General features: G+C 39.2%; 1 protein-coding gene across 1 annotated transcript in view; it reads left to right on the forward strand.

Annotated features, from left to right (window-relative positions):
* Positions 1-388: 388 nt before the first annotated feature.
* MMP8 (matrix metallopeptidase 8) overlaps positions 389-19938 on the forward strand; it is a 31852-nt gene continuing 12302 nt past the window's right edge. The window contains exon 1 of the mRNA XM_032640239.1: positions 389-500. Within this exon, the coding sequence (XP_032496130.1) occupies positions 426-500 (75 nt within the window). The 5' untranslated portion in view covers positions 389-425. The remainder of the gene's footprint in view (positions 501-19938) is intronic.

The following is a 19938-nucleotide window of genomic DNA, read 5'->3' on the forward strand; positions in this document are numbered from 1 at the left end:
TGTTATTGTATTTATCACACATTTCAATAATTTTTTTTAACCAGGTATGATGAAAACACGCAGTCCACAGATGCAGGTTATCCCAAAGAGATAATTCATGACTTCCCTGGAATTGACAAAAAAGTTGATGTTGTTTTCCAAGATAGAGGTAAAGGCTATCCAGTTTCTCCATTTTGTTACCATTGACATAGCATATGTGCTGTTACTTAGATATGAAAGTAAATTGCATTCATGGAAACTTGTATTTTTTTTCAAGTGTTCATGTGGAAAAATCACTATTTGTCTAACATGATCATTATCTTTCATTTTATTTCCAGGATTTTTCCATTTCTTTCATGGAAAAGGGCACTACAAATCTGATCCTAAAACTAAGCAAATTTTGGCCTCCCGAATACTAACAGCAGGTTCAAGTGCAGAAATAACTGATGGTTGACTCTCACAAAGGAGTTGGAGAAAACATTTCTACTCAGCCCAAAGAAGATGTTTTTCTGAGAAACCAGGTATTTCAGTATTTTACTTGAATCTCTAGGTAATAACAAGGCACAGACATATAAGTACAACCTTATTTAACCTCAGTCTGGACATATTGTATGTTAACTATGTTGTACTGCTTCATGAACTGACACAATTTAGCTTTAAGTGAGGGCTGAGGATGTCAAGGTCATAGTTCACCTTTAGGTTTTCATAGAGAAAAGCTTTTTACCAATATTCTATGATATTTCAGTAATTACATTTCTCCTAGTAACCACATTCTCAAATATTTTGTCTCTAGGTTAGGCATACTCACAATGCAAGTGTGTGGGAAAATATTTAGGATGTATAGAATTTCAAGCACTCACCCTTCTCATGGAATATGCAGAACATAAGGGAAGGAAGAGTAGTTATTGATCCTACTCACTTATTTTAACTTCAAATTAAGCCTTAAGTCAAATAAAGGAAGGAATTTATTGAGCTTTGGTTAGGGGTTCTTGAGGGAGAACTGGCTTAGGTAGTTTTATGTGTTCCCTCAGTTCCATTTTGGGGAGTTATCTCCAATTTCTCAGTGAGAAAAGTCAGAGATTGATGCCAGCACAACTCTGCACCCTCACTTTTACTGCATAACTATGAGTAAACTGCTTAGATTTCTCAGCTATTCTCCTAGCTATCTTCATAAAATTAGCCCTTATCCCTGAATATTATTGTTGGGTCTTGTTCCCCTGGTAGTTTTCCTTACAGGACACTCTGAGTGCACTTCACGTTACATTTTGCAGGTGTAAATTTGCAGAAGTTAACTACTGCTGCTGAAAAAATATCAGTACTACACAGATTGTCTTTTTTGCTCATTCAGTCAGATTATTTACCATAGGTTTCCTGTGGTGCTCTGTGATTAACAGTGCCTCAATTTTATAGCAAATTATTTGTACAATGTTTATTTTCAAATATTTTTTTCTGTTTGCCAACATAATAAATACATGCTCAGAAATTTTGAGCAAGTTGCCAATCCCACTGTGGCTCCTTCCTCTGAACCAAAGCCAAGAAGTACAGGGGACTTCTAGTACAGGAAATACTAGAACCAGACACAAACAGTGAGAAAACTGTGAGTAAGCAGATAGACCCAACCAGCATGGGGGAGGAAATATTCTACAGGGGAGAGGCCCAAATGCCTGCAACTGGGGACAGGCTTTGGGAAGCACACTCTACTTGTGTCCTTTCTTCTCACATGTTGCTATAGGTCCCGTGTCTGTATGGTAGGCCTGGAAGGCAGCAGGACAAGCAAGTAACAAGGGGATAACATCAGGGCAGTGACCCAATTTCATTCACAGACAAAGCTCAAGTCCCCACTATGATCTACAAGGTCCTACATGCCCTTTCCCCGTTACATGCACACCTTCGCCTCATTCTCTAATATTCTCCCCCTTGTTTACTCCATTCCAGCTGCATGGACTTCCTTGCTATTTTTTAACATGTGAGGTATATCCATACCTCGGTGCCTTTTCACTGGAATTCTCTTCCCTCAGGTATCTTCATGGATGACTCCCTCACTTATTTCTCAACTCTGTTGAAATGTAGCCTTCTCAGTGAGGCCTTTGCTGGTTTACTCTTTTTAATATTACAACCTATACCACCCCTCCACACAAACATACACATATTCCCAATAGTCCTATACAGCCCTACAATTTTATTTTCCATATCTCTTATCACCTTCTAGCATACTATATAACTTAATCGCTTATTATATCTACTGTTTATTGCCTGTTTTTCCTGCTATAATGGAAGTTCCATAAGAGGAAGGGCCATTGTTATGTTAACAAAAAATGGTTTGTTTGATTTGGCTTTAGCATGTTTGTTTGTTTCACTGATATAACTCAAGAACTAAGTAGGTGCTTAATAAAACATTTTAATAAATGTGTGCCAAATTGATGCTGGACGCCAGCAAAGCTGGGAAGTCAATAACAAAGTATATAGTCAGCTTGACCAACTCCTAAAGGACTCTTCTTTCTGTCCTTCCCAGCCAAGACAGTAGAGAATTACAAACATGGCAGCAGTCCCCAGAATGCTTAGAAGCTGAAAGAGAATTTCTGTGTGGTCCCTCATGGGAGGATCCATTGATGAGAGTGAGAGGTGAGAGTAACTTGGTGCAGACTTTATCACCGAACACCGTGTCCTGAGATGCTTCAATTCCATCCTAGTCCCCAAACTGGCAAAGAGAACAAGCCAGGATTCAGGTTTTAACTCATCTAAAGAGGCCAGGGAAACTACAGTCCCGTGGAAACTTGAAATCACAGGAGAAATATGAACTTGGAATACATATATATGCCACTTCATCCAGAATATGTAAAAAGGTCCTACCAACTGTTAATAAAATGACAAATAGGCCAGTTAAAAATGCACAGAGGTATTAAATTGGATTCTTCACAAAGAAAGACATATAAATGATCAACAAACACATGAAAATGTACTTACCTTCATTAGTTATCAAGAAAATAAAATTCTTATAAGGTACTACTATAAAACCACTAAAATAATTAATATTAGTAAGACTGACAACGCCAAATGTTGATGAGAAGCCAAAACATCTACAGCCCTCATACAATATGGAAATTGCTCACAAAGTTAATTATGTACTAAACTTATGACCTTTTCTACATATTTTCCCAAGCTCAATGAGCACATGATACACAAAAACCTTGTTCAAGAATGTTCATAGCAGCTTTATTCATGATAGCCCAAGTCTGGAAACAGAGGTATATTCATACAATAGAATATTACATAAAAAGGAATATTACATAGAAAGGAAAGTGAATGACCTTCTACTACTGGCATACCTCATTTTATTGCACTTTGCAGATATTGTGTTTTTTACAAATTGAAGGTTTCTTATAACCCTGCATCAAGCAAGTCTATTGCCACCATATTCCCAACAGCATTTGCTAATTTTGTGTCATTGTGTAACATAATTCTCATAATATTTCAAACTTTTAAAGTATTATTATATGCGTTATGTGATCTGTGATCTCTGATGTTACTATTGTAATTGTTTTGGAGCACCACAAACCACACACATATAAGATGGCAAGCTTAATTGATAAATGTTGTGTGTGTTCTGACTGCTCCAATAACCAGCTGTTCCCCATCTCCCCATCTTCTCTGCCCTCTCTATTTCTCTTAGACACAACAATATTGAAATTAGGCCAGTTAATAACCCTACAATGTCCTCTAAGTGTTCAAGTTGCACATCTCTCACTTCAAATAAAAAGCTGGAAATGATTCAGCTTAGTGAAGAAGGCATATCAAAAGCTGAGTTAGGCCAAAAGCTAGGCCTTTTGTGCCAAAAGTTTAGCCAAGTTGTGAATGCAAAAGAAAAGCTCTTGAAGGAGAGTAAAAGTGCTACTCCAGTGAACACAAAAATGATAAGAAAGCAAAACTTCTTTATTCTACTATCATCATATGGCACATGTGGGGAAACTTTAGTCACTTTCTTATTAATACTGGGAATGAGGGAAGGATGCCTACTATCACTGATATTTGTTCAACATAGTCCTGGAACTCTGGCCAAAAATTGACAAGAAAAATAATAATGGATATAGAGATTAAAAGGGAAGAGTCCAAGTTACCATTATTTTCAGATAATTAGGTCATTTACGTAGAGAAACCCAAAAGAATCAAAACCCTTTAGACAGAAATTTTAATATTTCCAAATATAACATTAACATATCATAATCATATTCCTATATACTCACAATAAAAAGTCGGTAAAATATAGAAAATAAAACACTAATGGCTACAGTAAAATCTACAATCTACCTAGGAAATAATCTAGCAAAAATAGACCTTAACCTTAATAACTAAAATTTTAAGAGCTATTAGAGATATATAAGAAAAACTGAATACCATATTCATGAATGAATGACCTAAAGAGATGAAATACTTTAAAGATGATCTTTTCCCAAAATTAATTTATAAATGTAATGAAACTTCAATTCAATCCAAACAGTATTATTTGGAAAACAAAAACACTGATTGTGAAGTTTTTATGAAGGAATAAATACACACAAAGAGCTAAGAATTTTGACAAAGCATAAAGAAAGAAAGAGTCCCACCAGACATTGACGTTCTCACAAAACCATTATAAAACTAATACAGGAGCACAGATAGAAGCTAATGGAACCAAATATGAGTCAAGAAACATATCCTTGGCATGATAGAGGAGGCATCACAAGTTAGAAGGTAAAGAATGAATAGTAAATAATGTTTGGAGAAAATTGGTATACCATATGGAAAAAATAAAGGTGGATTCTTTCTCCCGTTCGGTGTTCATGATTAATACTCTTCACCATGTATTGGGTTGACCAAAATGTTCGTTCAGGTTTCCCAAACGTTTTGGTCAACACAATATTTCCAGCTCTCCACCTACTGGATACATGGAAGTATTACACTTCCTGGCTTACTGGCAGTGGGTGGGGCCACATGACTAGCTGGAGAGTGAATTGTGAGTGGGAGTGGCACGCGGCTCCTCTGGGCTTGAACATTTAATTGCCTGCACAGAGCCCTTCAGACGTCTTTTTCCAACCAACATAACAACTGATAGAATTCAAAACTATGGCTCCTCCGGAAATCTGGGAAACAAGGTTACTACCATGAGAAGAGCCCCTCTGTCCAACCAGGATGGATGCATAGCATGAGCAAGAAGTAAACTTTTATTGCTTTAAGAAACATTAAAGAATTCAGAGCTTGTAACCACAGAATAATTTATCCTCTTTGGTATAAACCACATACAATATTAAACTTTGAATGGATTTAAGATCTCAAAGTTAAAAACTATAAAAAAATAAGTGAAAAAATCAATAGAATATTTTTGTTACCTTAAGATGGAGAAGAGTATCTCAAACAACACCAAAGAAAGCATAAACTATAAAAGGTAAATTGATAAGTTTGACTACATCAAAATTCAAAAATTATATTAAATGAGGGACATCAAAAACAAAGGCAAGGAAAAATTGAAAGATAGAGAAGGTATTTGCAACATATGAAACTAAAGAAGGATTAATGTGTGGTCCATACAGGAAATTCCTCCAATTCAACATGAAAAAGATAAGTAATTCAATAGAAATACAAGTGAAGGGAATAAGCTAGCAATTAACAGGAGAAGAAACTTAGGGAACCAAGAGCATCTGAAGAGATATTCAATGCAACTTTTCTTTTTCTTTTATATTAACATTTTTATTGGAGTATAATTGCTTTACATTGGTGTTCTAGTTTCTGCTTTATAACAAAGTAAATCAGCTATACATATACATATATTCCCATTACTCCTCCCTCTTGCATCTCCTTACCACCCTCCCTATCCCGCCCCTCTAGGTGACCACTAAGCACCAAGCTGATCGTCCTGTGCTATGTGGCTGCTTCCTACTAGCTATCTATTTTACATTTCGTAGTGTATATATGTCCATGCCATTCTCTCACTTCATCCCAGCTTACCCTTCCCCCTCCCCATGTCCTCAAGTCCATTCTCTACATCTGCATTTTTATTCCTGTCCAGGCCCTAGGTTTTTCAGAACCATTTTTTTTTTTTGGATTCCATATATATGTGGTAGCATATGGTATTTATTTTATCCTTTCTGACTTACTTCACTCTGTATGATAGACTCTAGGCGCATACTTCTCACAATAAATAACTCAATTTCATTTCTTTTTATGGCTGAGTAATATTCCATTGCATATATGTCCCACATCTTCTTTATCCATTCATCTGTCGATGGACACTTAGGTTGCTTCCATGTCCTGGCTATTGTAAATAGAACTGCAATGAACATTTTGGTACATGACTCTTTTTGAATTATTGTTTTCCCATGGTATATGCCCAGTAGAGGGATTGCTGGGTCATATGGTAGTTCTATTTTCAGTTTTTTAAGGAACCTCTATGCTGTTCTCCATAGTGGCTGTATCAATTTACATTCCCATCAACAGTGCACGAGGGTTCCCTTTTCTCCACACCCTCTCCAGCATTTATTGTTTGTAGATATTTTGATGATGGCCATTCTGACTGGTGTGAAGTGATAAGTCATTGTAGTTTTGATTTTCATTTCCCTGATGATTAGTGATGTTGAGCATCCTTTCATGTGTTTGTTGGCAATCTGTATATCTTCTTTGGAGAAATGTCTGTTTATATCTTCTGCCCATTTTTGGACTGGGTTGCTTCTTTTTTGATATTGAGCTGCATGAGCTGCTTATAAATTTTGGATATTAATCCTTTGTCAGTTGCTTCATTTGCAAATATTTTCTCCCATCCTGAGGGTAGTCTTTTCATCTTGTTTATGGTTTCCTTTGCTGTGCAAAAGCTTTGAAGTTTCATTAGGTCCCATTGTTTATTTTTGTTTTTATTTCCATTTCTCTAGGAGGTGGGTCACAAAGGATCTTGCTGGGATGTACATCATAGAGTGTTCTGCCTATGTTTTCCTCTAAGAGTTTTATAGTGTCTGGCCTTAAATTTAGGTCTTTAATCCATTTCGAGTTTATTTTTGTGTATGGTGTGAAGGAGTGTTCTAATTTCATTCTTTTACACGTAGCTGTCCAGTTTTCCCAGCACCACTTATTGAAGAGGCTGTCTTTTCTCCATTGTATATTCTTGCCTCCTATATCAAAGATAAGTTGACCATAGGTGCGTGGGTTTATCTCTGGGCTTTGTATCCTGCTCCATTAATCTATATTTCTGTTTTTGTGCCAGTACCATACTGTCTTGATTATTGTAGCTTTGTAGTGTAGTCTGAAATCAGGGAGCCTGATTCCTCTAGCTCCGTTTTTCTTTCTCAAGATAGCTTTGGCTATTCAGGGTCTTTTGTGTTTCCATACAAATTGTGAAATTTTTTGTTCTTGTTCTGAAAAATGCCATTGGTAGTTTGATAGGGATTGCAGTGAAGCTGTAGATTGCTTTGGGTAGTATAGTCATTTTCACAATGTTGATTCTTCCAATCTGCGAACATGGTATATCTCTCCATCTGTTTGTATCATCTTTAATTTCTTTCATCAGTTTCTTATAGTTTTCTGCATACAGGTCTTTTGTCTCCTTAGGTACATTTATTCCTAGGTATTTTCTTGTTTTTGTTGCAATGGTAAATGGGAGTGTTTCCTTAATTTCTCTTTCAGATTTTTCTTCCTTAGTGTATAGGGATGCGAGAGATTCTGTGCATTAATTTTGTATCCTGCTACGTTACCAGATTCATTGATTAGCTCTAGTACTCTTCTGGTAGCATATTTAGGATTCTCTATGTATAGTACCATGTCATCTGCAAACAGTGACAATTTTACTTTTTTTCTGATATGGATTCTTTTTATTTCTTTTTCTTCTCTGATTGCTGTGGCTAAAACTTCCAAAACTATGCTGAATAGTAGTAGTGAGAGTGGACAACCTTCTCTTGTTCCTGATCTTAGTGGAAATAGTTTCAGTTTTTCACTATTGAGAATGATGTTGGCTATGGGTTTGTCATATATGGCTTTATTATGTTGAGGTTAAGTTCCCTCTATGCCTACTTTCTGGAGGGTTTTTATCATAAATGAGTGTTGAACTTTGTTGAAAGCTTTTTTGCATCTATTGAGATGATCATATGGTTTTTATTCTTCAGTTTGCTAATCTGGTGTATCACATTAATTGATATGTGTGTATTGAAGAATCCTTGCATTCCTGGGATAAACCCCACTTGATCATGGTGTATGATCCTTTTAATGGGCTGCTGGATTCTGTTTGCTAGTATTTTGCTGGCGATTTTTGCATCTATGTTCATCAGTGATATTGGCCTGCAGTTTTCTTTCTTTGTGACATCTTTGTCTGGTTTTGGTATCAGGGTGATGGTAGCCTCATAGAGTGAGTTTGGGAGTGTTCCTCCCTCTGCTATATTTTGGAAGAGTTTGAGAAGGATAGGTGTCAGCTCTTCTCTAAATGTTTGATAGGATTCACCTATGAAGCCATCTGGTCCTGGGGTTTTGTTTGTTGGAAGATTTTTAATCACTGTCTCAATTTAAGTGCTTGTGATTGGTCTGTTTATATTTTCTATTTCTTCCTGGTTCAGTCTCAGAAGGTTGTGCTCTTCTAAAAATTTGTCCATTTCTTCCAGGTTGTCCATTTTATTGGCATATAATTGTTTGTAGTAATCTCTCATGACCCTTTGTATTTCTGCAGTGTCAGTTGTTACTTCTCTGTTTTCATTTCTAATTCTATTGATTTGAGTCTTCTCCCTTTTTTTCTTGATGAGTCTGGCTATTGGTTTATCAAATTTATCTTTCAAAGAACCAGCTTTTAGTTTTATTGGTCTTCACTATTGTTTCCTTCACTTCTTTTTCATTTTTTTTCTGATCTGATCTTTATGATTTCTTGCTTTCTTTCTGCTGACTTTCTGGTATTTTTGTTCTTCTTTCTCTAATTGCTTTACGTGTAAGGTTAGGTTGTTTATTTGAGATGTTTCCTGTTTCTTGAGGGAGGATTGTACTGCTATAACCTTCCCTCTTAGAACTGCTTTTGCTGCATTCCATAGGTTTGGGGTCATTGTGTTTTCATTGTCATTTGTGTCTAGGTATTTTTTTATTTCCTGTTTGATTTCTTCAGTGAACTCTTGGTTATTAAGTAGTGTATTGATTAGCCTCGATGTGTTTGTATTTTTTACAATTTTTTTCCTGTAATTGATATCTAGTCTCATAGCATTGTGGTCAGAAAAGATACTTGATACAATTTCAGTTTTCTTAAATTTACCAAGGCTTGATTTGTGACCCAAGATATCTCTCAGTCCTACTTTTTAATCATGGAAATATGGATGTAAACAAGATACAAATTTATATCCATTAAGATGGCAGACATTAGAAATTCTGATAAAATTAATTGCTGGGAAAAAGATGGAGAATATAAACATTCATTTACAGCTGGTATGAGTGTTCATTGGTACAACCATTGTGAAGCAATATCTGCTAGTATTGTAAGAATGCCTAAGCCCTAACCCCAGCAATTCCACTCCTGGGTATAAATTCTGAGCATGGTCCATAGGAGACTTATAGGTGGATGACTATTAAAGAACTATTTGACAGCAGGGAGGTAGTAGCAGCCTGGGTGGCCTTTGTTTAGTGACAGACAAATAGGATGTGAGCTATCTATATCTATCTACCTATCATCTATCTATCTATCTATCTATCTGTATTATCAGAATACTACGCAGCAGTGAGAAGCAGTACACTAAAGTAACTTTAGAGCAGCAAGGACTGGCCTCAAAGATGAAGTGTTTATTGAAAATGTAAGAAACAAAATGAAATATAAAGAACAGTGCCATTTAAAAAAATAATAAGATCCACATACAAAACAACACTATACATTTTTCAGCAATATATGCAGAGTTAAATGAACATTTGGAAGGAAAACTAGAAGGAAATATATTAAATACTTTGAGGCAGCAGAGGGTATTTGCGCTGTGGATGGTAAAGAGAAGAATGGTGAGAAAAATAATAAAAGGCGTCTATATAGACTAATAAGGATAATGTGTCATGAACTGAGGGCTGTGTGTAACAAAATTTGAGTTAAAAAAAGAAAGAGAAAAGAAGGGAAATGGAAAAGGGAGGAGAAGGGAAGGAAAGGAAATGGGAGAAAGGAAAAGGAAAGAAAACTTGAAAAATACTAAATATTCCAAAAATAGAACACAAATCATCTGTAATCTTACCACCCAATGATAAGCACTGTTAATACTTTGGGCTATTTACTTCTGGTATTTTTAATGTTTATGCTTTTCTTTATAAATATGAAAATATATTGTGCCTACTTTTTTATAGCCTGAATTCTTCACATAGTAAATATCATGATATTAAGTAGTCCCTATGTATGTATTAACTGAAAAAGTACTTACTGATAACATACTATGTGGATGCTCTATTTTAGGCATTTTGGATACCTCAGTAAACAAAACAATGAGAGCTGTTTTCGTGGGGTTCAAGGAAAACAGGTACTGAGTAGTCAATATAATTTTTTTAAGTATATAGGAAGATGACACATGTCATGGGGAAATAAAAACAGTTCACAGGAAGAGGAGAATGAAGAGTGCTGGGGAGGGGGTGTCAACTGAGTCACTGATTAATTAGAATAGTCAGGTTAGGATTTATTGGCAAGTTGTTCTTTAAGAGCAGACTTAAAGAAGAGCAGGACCTAGGCATGTGAAAGCCCGAGGAAGAGTGCTCAAGTAGAGGGAATAGTCAAGGCAAGGACCCTAAGACAGAACATGCATGATGGAGTCAAGGAAAAGCAAGTAGCTTATGAGGCTCCGGCAGAGCAAGAGAAGCCAAGAATAGGAATTGAGGTAAGAGATGGGCCAGATCAGAAAGGTCCTTGTAATCCATTGAAGGACTTTCATTTTCACTCTGTGTAAAATCAAAATTGGGACCTCTTGCAGCATTTTGAGCAAAGTAATGTATGCTGACTGCTGTGTTGAGCATACATTGTAGAGTAACCAGAATAGAAACAAGAAGGTCTATTGTCCTGGCAAGAAATAATGGTGGTTCAGACCAAGGTAGCAGTGGAGCAGAAACATGAAAGAAATCATTTCCATGCTTCCTTCTCTTCTCTGCACGGATATCAATTTTCTTGCAGGTTCTTCTGTACCTCATTTCTGTTGATGATAGGTAGTCATCAAGTCTTCAACCGTTATTTGACAGACTTAAAATATTTTCTTCTACCAGCAAATTGTGCAAATTGTCCAAAGCAAATTGTGACATGTATGACAGCCACTGTGTGACCATAGATGGCCCTATCAGTGATCTTCTAAAACTGCTACCCACAACATGACATTAAGTTGTTCTTCTGTTAATGGAGTACAAAATTGTGTGCTTAGGGAGTGTGTGGCCACTCTGTGGAGTTTCTCATTCTGTATTCTCACCTGCAGCCAACTATGTATTTTAATGGGCCTTGGCTGAGTCTCCAATGCTCAGTTCTCCAACTAACCTGCCTCATTCAAACCCTTGCTAAGTGAGATAACGGCCATCTGTGTTCACGTTTCTGTTTCAGACTACTGACCTGATCAAACTGCTCACTGCCCAGATGGGCTCTGGGCGCCCTCTAGTAGTTTTACATGGGCATGACCACCACTAGCTTGGCTAAGGATGACAGGTCTCTTCCATGACTTGATTTAGGCCTTGTTTACTACTCTACAGCAGCCTAGCCTTGGAGAATCTGACATTTTACATGCGGGACACACTGTAGTCCTGGAAACTTCTTCTATATCTAATAACAATCTTTAATCTTTAGCATTAAGACATAGAAAAATGTCTGGATGGAGACATATCAAAACGCTAACAGTGGTCACCTCCAGAGGATGGGAGTGGAGTGAGGTGGGGGGTTTGGGGAACTTCACATTTACTTTTCATACTTCTGCATGTTTGAAATTGTTTTCTTTTTTTTAACAGCATATTCCTGTATTACTAGAATACTTTTAAAATAAAATAAATCTTTTGAATAGTCCTTTGTAGTTTATAGTCTGCTTTTCATCTATTACCTCCTTAGAACCCATGGCTATCCTGTGAGATACTTTCCTAATCAGTTGTCAGAGAACCCTTATCTATTATTTTGCACTATGTGCAGACACTTTCCATGCAAATCTATATTTAATCATCACGACATTCATACTATGTAGCTGATATTGCCACCATTTTACAGGAGGAAAATGAGGCTTATGGATGTGAAGTGAATTGTTCAAGGTTCCACAGCTGTAAGTGGCCAATCAGAGATGTGAAGTTGAGGCGCAGAGATAAAGGAACTTGTCCAAGGTCAAGTAAATGGTAGAAAGGGGTCAAACCCAGGTCTCCAGACTTCCACTCCACATACAAAAGATAAACTAGCTGCCTGTGAGGGCCCTGGGACTTCGGCTCAGGCTCCTCTGAAGTTCTGTCCTCATGTGCAAGGCAACCACACTTGAAGAATTTGGAGGAAGGAAGGGTCGGAATATTCCTATGGGGACCTTAGTGTAACATTTGAACTAAAGAAGCTACTAAGGTAAAAGGTGACCTCCAGGGTATGACTTTGTTGAGCTTTAATGGAAAGAGTTTGGAGTCGAAGTTATGAAACAAAAATTGAATTCCCAAATCCACTTACATTACACACCTGCTAGCCATGTGACCTTGGGTAATTCACTTAACCCCTCTGATCCTCGATTTCTGTATTGCTTTAAAAACCCATACTTAAGAAAGTTACATGAACGTGATCTTGCAAAGACACTTACTACAGCCCCTGATTTATAATGGGTGTTTAGTAAGTACTCAAATGGGGACCAGGTTGGGTGTAGGTCATCCTGGGATTATAGGGCATGATCTCCTAAAGGACTTTTGAACCACATGCAGACCCACAGATTCTCAGGTGCCCTTCTCTGTGCAGTCACTCCACACATTTACTGGCCACCCCCATCTCTTCCCATTGAAAATTATTGCCTGTGGTAGGCACAGTGACAGCCCCAAAGATGTCCACACTCAAATCCCTGGACATCTGTGAATATGCTAATTTACATGGCAAATGAGACTTTACAAGTGTGACTAAGGTTAAAGACCTTGAACTGGGGAGAGTCTCCATGTGGGCCCAATCTAATTACCAGAGAACCTTTCCCAGCTGTGGTCAGGGAAAGATGTGATGTCAGAAGAAGGGTTAAAGAGAAGCACTCATTCTGGCTTTGAAGACGGAGGAAGGAGGCCACAGCTGAGGTGCCCAGGCAGCCTTTAGGGACTGAAAGCAGCAAGGAATCCAGTTCTCCCCTGGAGCCTCCAGAAGGAAACAAAACCATGCTGACACCTAGATTTTAGCCCAGTGAGACCCATATCAGACTTCAGACTATACAACTGTAAGAGAATACATCTGCCTTGTTTTAAGCCACTAAACTTATGGTAATTTGTTACAGCACCCATAGGAAACTAATACACAGCAGTATGTAGATAGCCAGTCACCAAAAGGCCTATGTGGTGTCTTTCTGATATTCCAGGTTTAAAGAGTTGAGAACCATTGATCAAGACAAGGGAGAACAGTATCAAGTGGGGTCCCTAAAGATGTGAGACAGTTTATTCAGATGAGCTCTCGACTCCAGTGGTGCCAGGCAAGGGGGAGGCTGGGCCAGGAGGGGACAAGGGCAGAGGTACAATGTGAGGAAGCACTGGTTGAGGCCTCCAAGAATCTGAGTGTGAGGGGAAGAGTGCTAGGACGGTGGTGATGAGAAGGCCATTGGTGTGTTTTGTTTTGTTTTGCTCTGACGGCTTTTGCAGACCGGGGTGGGGGCGGGGAGGCGTCAATTAGGGAAAAGAAAAAGAGTTGGGAGAAGGTTTAAAGAGAACAGGCTCTGGTGTAGAAATACAAAGAGAGATCCGTGGACACTAGGAAGGGCAGTTATCAGGAGTCTGGGATGAGGGAAATCAGATTTTTGTGACAGAAACTGAGGTAATTTGCCTATGGTAGGAGGTAGTATCTTTTGGTATAGCAAGGTGGGCATGAGACTAAATAACTGAGAGTGGAGAAGATTCAGAAAACACACACCTCAGGAGAAATGAAAAACAAGACATCCCAGCCATAGAGCTGGACTGCTTGAGGAGGAAAGAGAATTTGGGCAAATTCAGTCAGCAGTTGCCTCCCATCAGAAACAGAGCAGCTTGGGATGGAAATGCCTATCATGTCGTGGTCTGTTCTCATGGGTCTCTGTCAAACGGGTATGTGTACAGTTACTGACTATCGCTGGGTCATTTTATTCCTGCTTTTTGTCTTATCCTCAACACCCTCCAGTTGGGAGAGGAGTTGAAAAGGAGGGGGGTGGTAAATGGAAATGTTTGAAGCTAATAAACAAGGTAGGGATTGGATCCTTGTTGCCAACGGTAGCCACCTTCTCATAGGCCTGGGCCATCACTACTGCTCAGCCAGGCTTTACTGGCCTCAGCTGCCAGTTGAATTTATTACCACAGCTTTTGTAAGTCACCTCCAATTCCTTCAGGCTCAAGCTCTGACCTGGCTCCCACCTGCCATCCTCAAGACAACAGTTCTTATGTTATCCAGACAATAGATATTATCCAGTGTAGATTCCCCAGTGTATGTCTGTGATGTGAATGGTTGCCCCGGAGATGAGGGGTGTGGTGACCCAGGTTCCCACACCCCTCGCCTGTCTTCCTCAACCTCATTTATTCACCACCCATCCTTGAATAAAGAGAGATATCTCTCCTCTTCTTGTAGGAAGACCCATGGCCATCCCCAGGGCCAGGTCCTTTCACTACAACTTTTATCCCATCCTTCAATTGTTCTCCTCCCCACCCTAGTCTGTCCTAGGCACTGTGACCACGTTAGCTTTATTAACACATCTCAGATCACCACTAGGACCAGAAACCAACAATGACTGCTTTTTATTGAACTTTTTGATGTTCAGTCCCTGCCCTTCCACCATCTGGTTCCAGCCTACCTTTCCAACGTGTTTCCCTTTATAAATTATATCCTTACAACCCCAGTACCTTGTTAGTCTCCACATATAAACCAAGGTTTCTGTGATATTGTGATTTATAAGAAATATATATTTGGTCATTCAGAACCACAGTTTCTGAGTCACAGCTCACAAAACCCATGGGATTTCCTAAGTGTTGAGAACGATAAAGGTGTCTTTTGTTAATGAGGTGACTTTTGGAAAATGCCTAAGAATGGAGGCTGGTCACTAAAAGATACAACCATATGATTAAATGTTGGAACTCTCAGCACGACCCACTGACCTCTGGGGAGAGGGGCAGGGGAGGAGGGTTGGAGGTTGAGTCAGCTGCCAATGGCCAATGATTTAATCAATCATGCCTATGCAATGAAGCCTCCATAAAAACCCAAAAGGACAGAGTTTGGCAAGCTTCCAGGTTGGTGGCCATGTGGAAATGAGTGCCCCTCCCCACACACCTTGCCCTTTGCATCTCTTCCATTGGGCTAATTGTGAGTTATATCATTTTATAATAAATGAGTGGTTTACTAACTAAAATGTTTTGCTGAGTTCAGTGAGCTGTTCTAGAAAATTAATCAAACCCAAGGAGAAGGCCGTGGGAACTCCTGATTTATCGCCAGTTGGTCAGAAGTACAGGTGATAACTTGAGCTTCTGACTGGCATCTGAAGCGGTGGGGTCGGGGAAAGTCCTGTAGAACTGAACCCGTAACCTGTGGAATCAGATATTCTCTCCAGGTAGTGTCAGGACTGAGTTGAATTCTCAGAAACCCTGCTGGTGTCCAAGAATACCTTGTCGGATTTCTGGTGACCCCACCCCCACTCCGAACACACATACACACACATTGAAATTGCGTCTCAGAATACCAAGTCTCTCATATCTCTGCCTTTGCTCTTTGTTTCTTCTAATTCCACCCTCATTACCTGAATATCAATGCCAAAATTCAGTCCATTGTTTGAAATTTATCTCAAGGCCACTCCCTCCATGAAGTCTCTGCTGATCTCTTCAATGAGTGTGATTGTTCCTTCTCTTGAACCCTTAAGGTGTGGATGTTCACGTTCTTGTGTATGTTCTCTATACTCTCTTACAAAGGGGTTCTTAACTCATTCTCAGAATCACTTGGGATGCTCCCTAAAATTATGTATGCCTGTGCCCTACCCCAGAGATTCGGACTTGGGGGCTGGAGTGGAGCCCACTTATCTGTATTTTTTTTATATTTATTTATTTGGCTAAGCCCAGTCTTAGTTGCAGCACACAGGTTCTTCCTTGCCGCATGCAGGATATTTAGTTGCAAGCATGCATGTGGGATCAAGTTCCCAAACCAGGGATTGAACCAAGGACCCCTGCATTGGGAGCTCGGAGTCTTAGCCACTGGACCACCAGGGAAGTCCCACACTTATCTGTATTTTTAATACTGACTCTGATGTAGAGCCAAGACTGAGAACTATTGCCTTATTTTGAATTTTTCCTCACTGAGAGAACAAAGGAGAGATTACCAGGAAAGATAAATGGAAAGGTATGTTGGAATCAGATCTCTAGACCTCACTTTCCTTATGTTTAAAATGGGGATAATAACCCCTTCTTCCTTGCATTATTATGAACCTAAAGGGAGATAATGTATAGCCAACATCTAAGGCTGAGTCCTAAGAGTGAAGACACAACACACATTCCCTCACTTGACAGTAAAGACTGCCAGCTTAGTGCAGTGTTTAGTACATGATGGCTTGTGTGATTTTTAACTTAACCGTTTATACTCTGTGTGAAGGGTGTGTAACTTACACACATATGTTTCCTGGCTGCCCTGAGCGCTGGATGCTGAAGGAAGCTGTATGGAAGTTACTTCATCACTCAGTGGCTTAACCTTGAAACACTTCTCTTTCTGGAAAAGAGGAACTTTTCAACATTGCTAACTCCACTTATAGCATGGACATAAGAACGATCATGGCCATAACTTCATCACACTCACAATACAGGGAAGAGGGCACAGGAGGGTTTACATGGAGCTCCCACATACACTCTCTCATCCAATCCTCTTGAGGCCATACGAGGGAGATGTTAATGTTCCAGTTTTATAGATGTGGAAGTTGAGGCTCAGAAGAACTTAGATGATTTGCTAAAAGTTACATAAGTAGGAAGTGGCAGAACTACAATTCGAACCCAGTTAGTGTAATTTCACATCTGATGCTCTTTACCTTCACCACAACTGACCCCAACAATTATCTGTTCATTTGATCAGGGGGTAGAGACATCCATCCTGATCATCACAGTTCAAACCTGCTTGATGCAGAAGACATTTTGCCTGTGAATGAATCAAAGGTCCACCTGCGTCACTGGGTAAACTTCTGTACTTAGTGTGTGCTGTTTCCTCTACCGCTCACATTCCCCATTGGCAAACTCCCACTCAGCTTTCAAGATTCAGCACACAGGAGCACCTCCAGGTAGCTTTCCCTGCTGCCTATGCCCACTCCAGCTAGCTAGACACATTCTTCTCCTTTTTTCTTTCTTTTAAACTAAAGAGAAAGCAAACTATATCTATGCAATCAGTTCCTTCTTGTTGGGCTGAAAAAGCAAAACTAAGCTGTAAAATTACAAGTTGCCACCTCTGTTATGGAACAGCACATCGGGTGATCAGACAAGGTTGCTATCTACAGGGGGTGGCATTATGGAGACAGAATGGTCCTCCATTGTCATTCATTGTCTCTGTCCAAAACTAAATTTCCACTGTCTTTTTTACTTGCTCTGAAATTCATATTATGGGGAACAAAGACTTCATTAAAAAAAAAAGTTAGCTCATTTGTCTTTTTTTTTTTTCCTAGTAAGAAATTGGCTTAAATGGCCCCTAAGTGCACACTAAAATGGAAATGACTGATAGCTGGTCTTTTCCCAGAAGCAGGTTTTCAGAGGAGAGAGAGCCTGAGAGAACTCTGGGTTCCAGGCACCAGAAGAAGGGAGGTGCAGACACTGTGGAGGTGAGGGGAGGTCAGGTGTAGAGAAAGAATTCAGAAAGCGGAAGGCGGAGGCCCTGAAAACAGGTGTGGCTTTCTCCACCAGGTGTGTTCTGGTTTTTAACACAACATTTACACAAACACTAGAAAACTGAGTTTACCAAAGTTTGGGATTCTTGTCTAAATTGTGTCCCATTATGTTCAGGAGAAAGTACATTTATAAACCTTATAAACAAGGTAGTGAATCAAAATAACTCAACATAGGGTAGACAAATATTAAGGCATTCTCATTTAGGAAGAAAAGGTTTTTTCACTAAAGATCTAATGCAGAGGAAGCCACATCATGACTAAGTTGTGTACCCAGGGAAGGTTAACATGATCATGACCTTGGAACTGCTTGAACAAATTGGAAAAAACTAGCATGTGAGGACAAGGAATAGATCCCCAAATCTCCGCACATCCACATTCTACTTTTTCTTTGAGGACAAGTTCACATGCTACATCCTTCATGAAGCATTCCCTGATTCTACCTAACCCAATCATTGCACTTTTCTCCAGACTCCCACAGTATTTCATCTGAACCACTATTAACTTATCTCCAATAATCTAGTACCCATCACAGCACCTGGCATACAATAGGTGTCAGGAAATATTTCTTGAGTGAATGTAAGAATCTACATCATAAACATTCGTCTGCTATCCGGATAGGTTCTAACCCAAGACATATTTCTTTGGATTGTCTAAAAGGCTCCTAGGAGACTCCAGGAGGGAACTGAACCACCTACCATAGCATCTCAAATAATATATTAACACATGTTATACATCATACATGTTGACATATACATTTATGCACAGGAATACCTGCCCTTACAGAATACAGTTGGCCCCTGAACAACATAGGTTTGAACATCATGGGTCTACTTATACCTGGATTTTTTTCAATAGTAAATACTACAGTACTACATGATCAGCACTGTTGAATCTGCTGATGTGGAATCATGGATACAGAGGAACTGTATCCATCATGTATACACAGGGCTGACTATAAACTATATGCAAATTTTCAGTTGCACAGAGGGTCAGCACCCCTAATCCTCCCCCTTGTTAAGGGTCAACTATATATATAAATATATGTAAATGAATGTATACAAAGACTGTGTATGGTAACAATCTACATGCACATAGAGTCAGAATAAGTGAGACCAGGTGACACAATTTGAAAGCAGGCCCAAGGGCCTCTGATCAATACAGCTGCTACATAGCCACGTTGCCTGAAAGTCCTCTCAGGGTCTTTTCCCTTGGGAGTGTACAAGGCATCTCATGCTCACTCTCCCTGTCTTCTCCATGAACACAAGCCAAGGCCTCCCAGTTGTTACAGCCCTGGAGCTACTGCTCCACCATGGGCCAGCCGGGTGCTGGAGTGGAAGACTAGAAAACAGGGCCTGATGTGGTAGCTGCCAGCTCAGCCTCTAAACATACCCCCTACCATTGAATCCTGGCTCCTCCATAAGGTTAGCATGTGATTTATATAAGCCATCTCACTTCTCTGGATTTTCTTTATATCTGCAAAATGCAGATAATAATAGCATCCACCTCCCAAGGTCTTGTGAGGATGGACTGAGGTCGTATACATACAGCATGTAAGTCTGGGACATAATAAATATTTAGCAAATGATCATTATTATCATTACCATCAGTATTGGTTTCTTTGTCTTTCCCATGCAAAATCCAGCTTGCAGAAAACACATTGACGCTAAAACCACATCCTCCAGAAACTGCTTTAGGACCCCCATATACATCCAGCTTTGTCACGACGCACACAAGCACACATGTTCCTCACCTACAACAAGGGTGGGTAAGTGCAGAGCTTCTCTAGTTAGGCTCCTTCGCCCCAAGATACCTACCACTAATCAAACAATATTCTACTGCATAAATTAATACAGCCTCAGCATCTGACATGCCCAGAAAAATGTAACTGCTGTTCATTAACTTCAGAATTAGTCTCTTATTCCTTTTCCTTGATCAGACAATTTTGCAAAAGTAAATATCTAAAAACCCCCAAAAC

The sequence above is a fragment of the Phocoena sinus genome, chromosome 8 (assembly GCF_008692025.1).
Source record: "Phocoena sinus isolate mPhoSin1 chromosome 8, mPhoSin1.pri, whole genome shotgun sequence".
NCBI classification, from domain to species: domain Eukaryota; kingdom Metazoa; phylum Chordata; class Mammalia; order Artiodactyla; family Phocoenidae; genus Phocoena; species Phocoena sinus.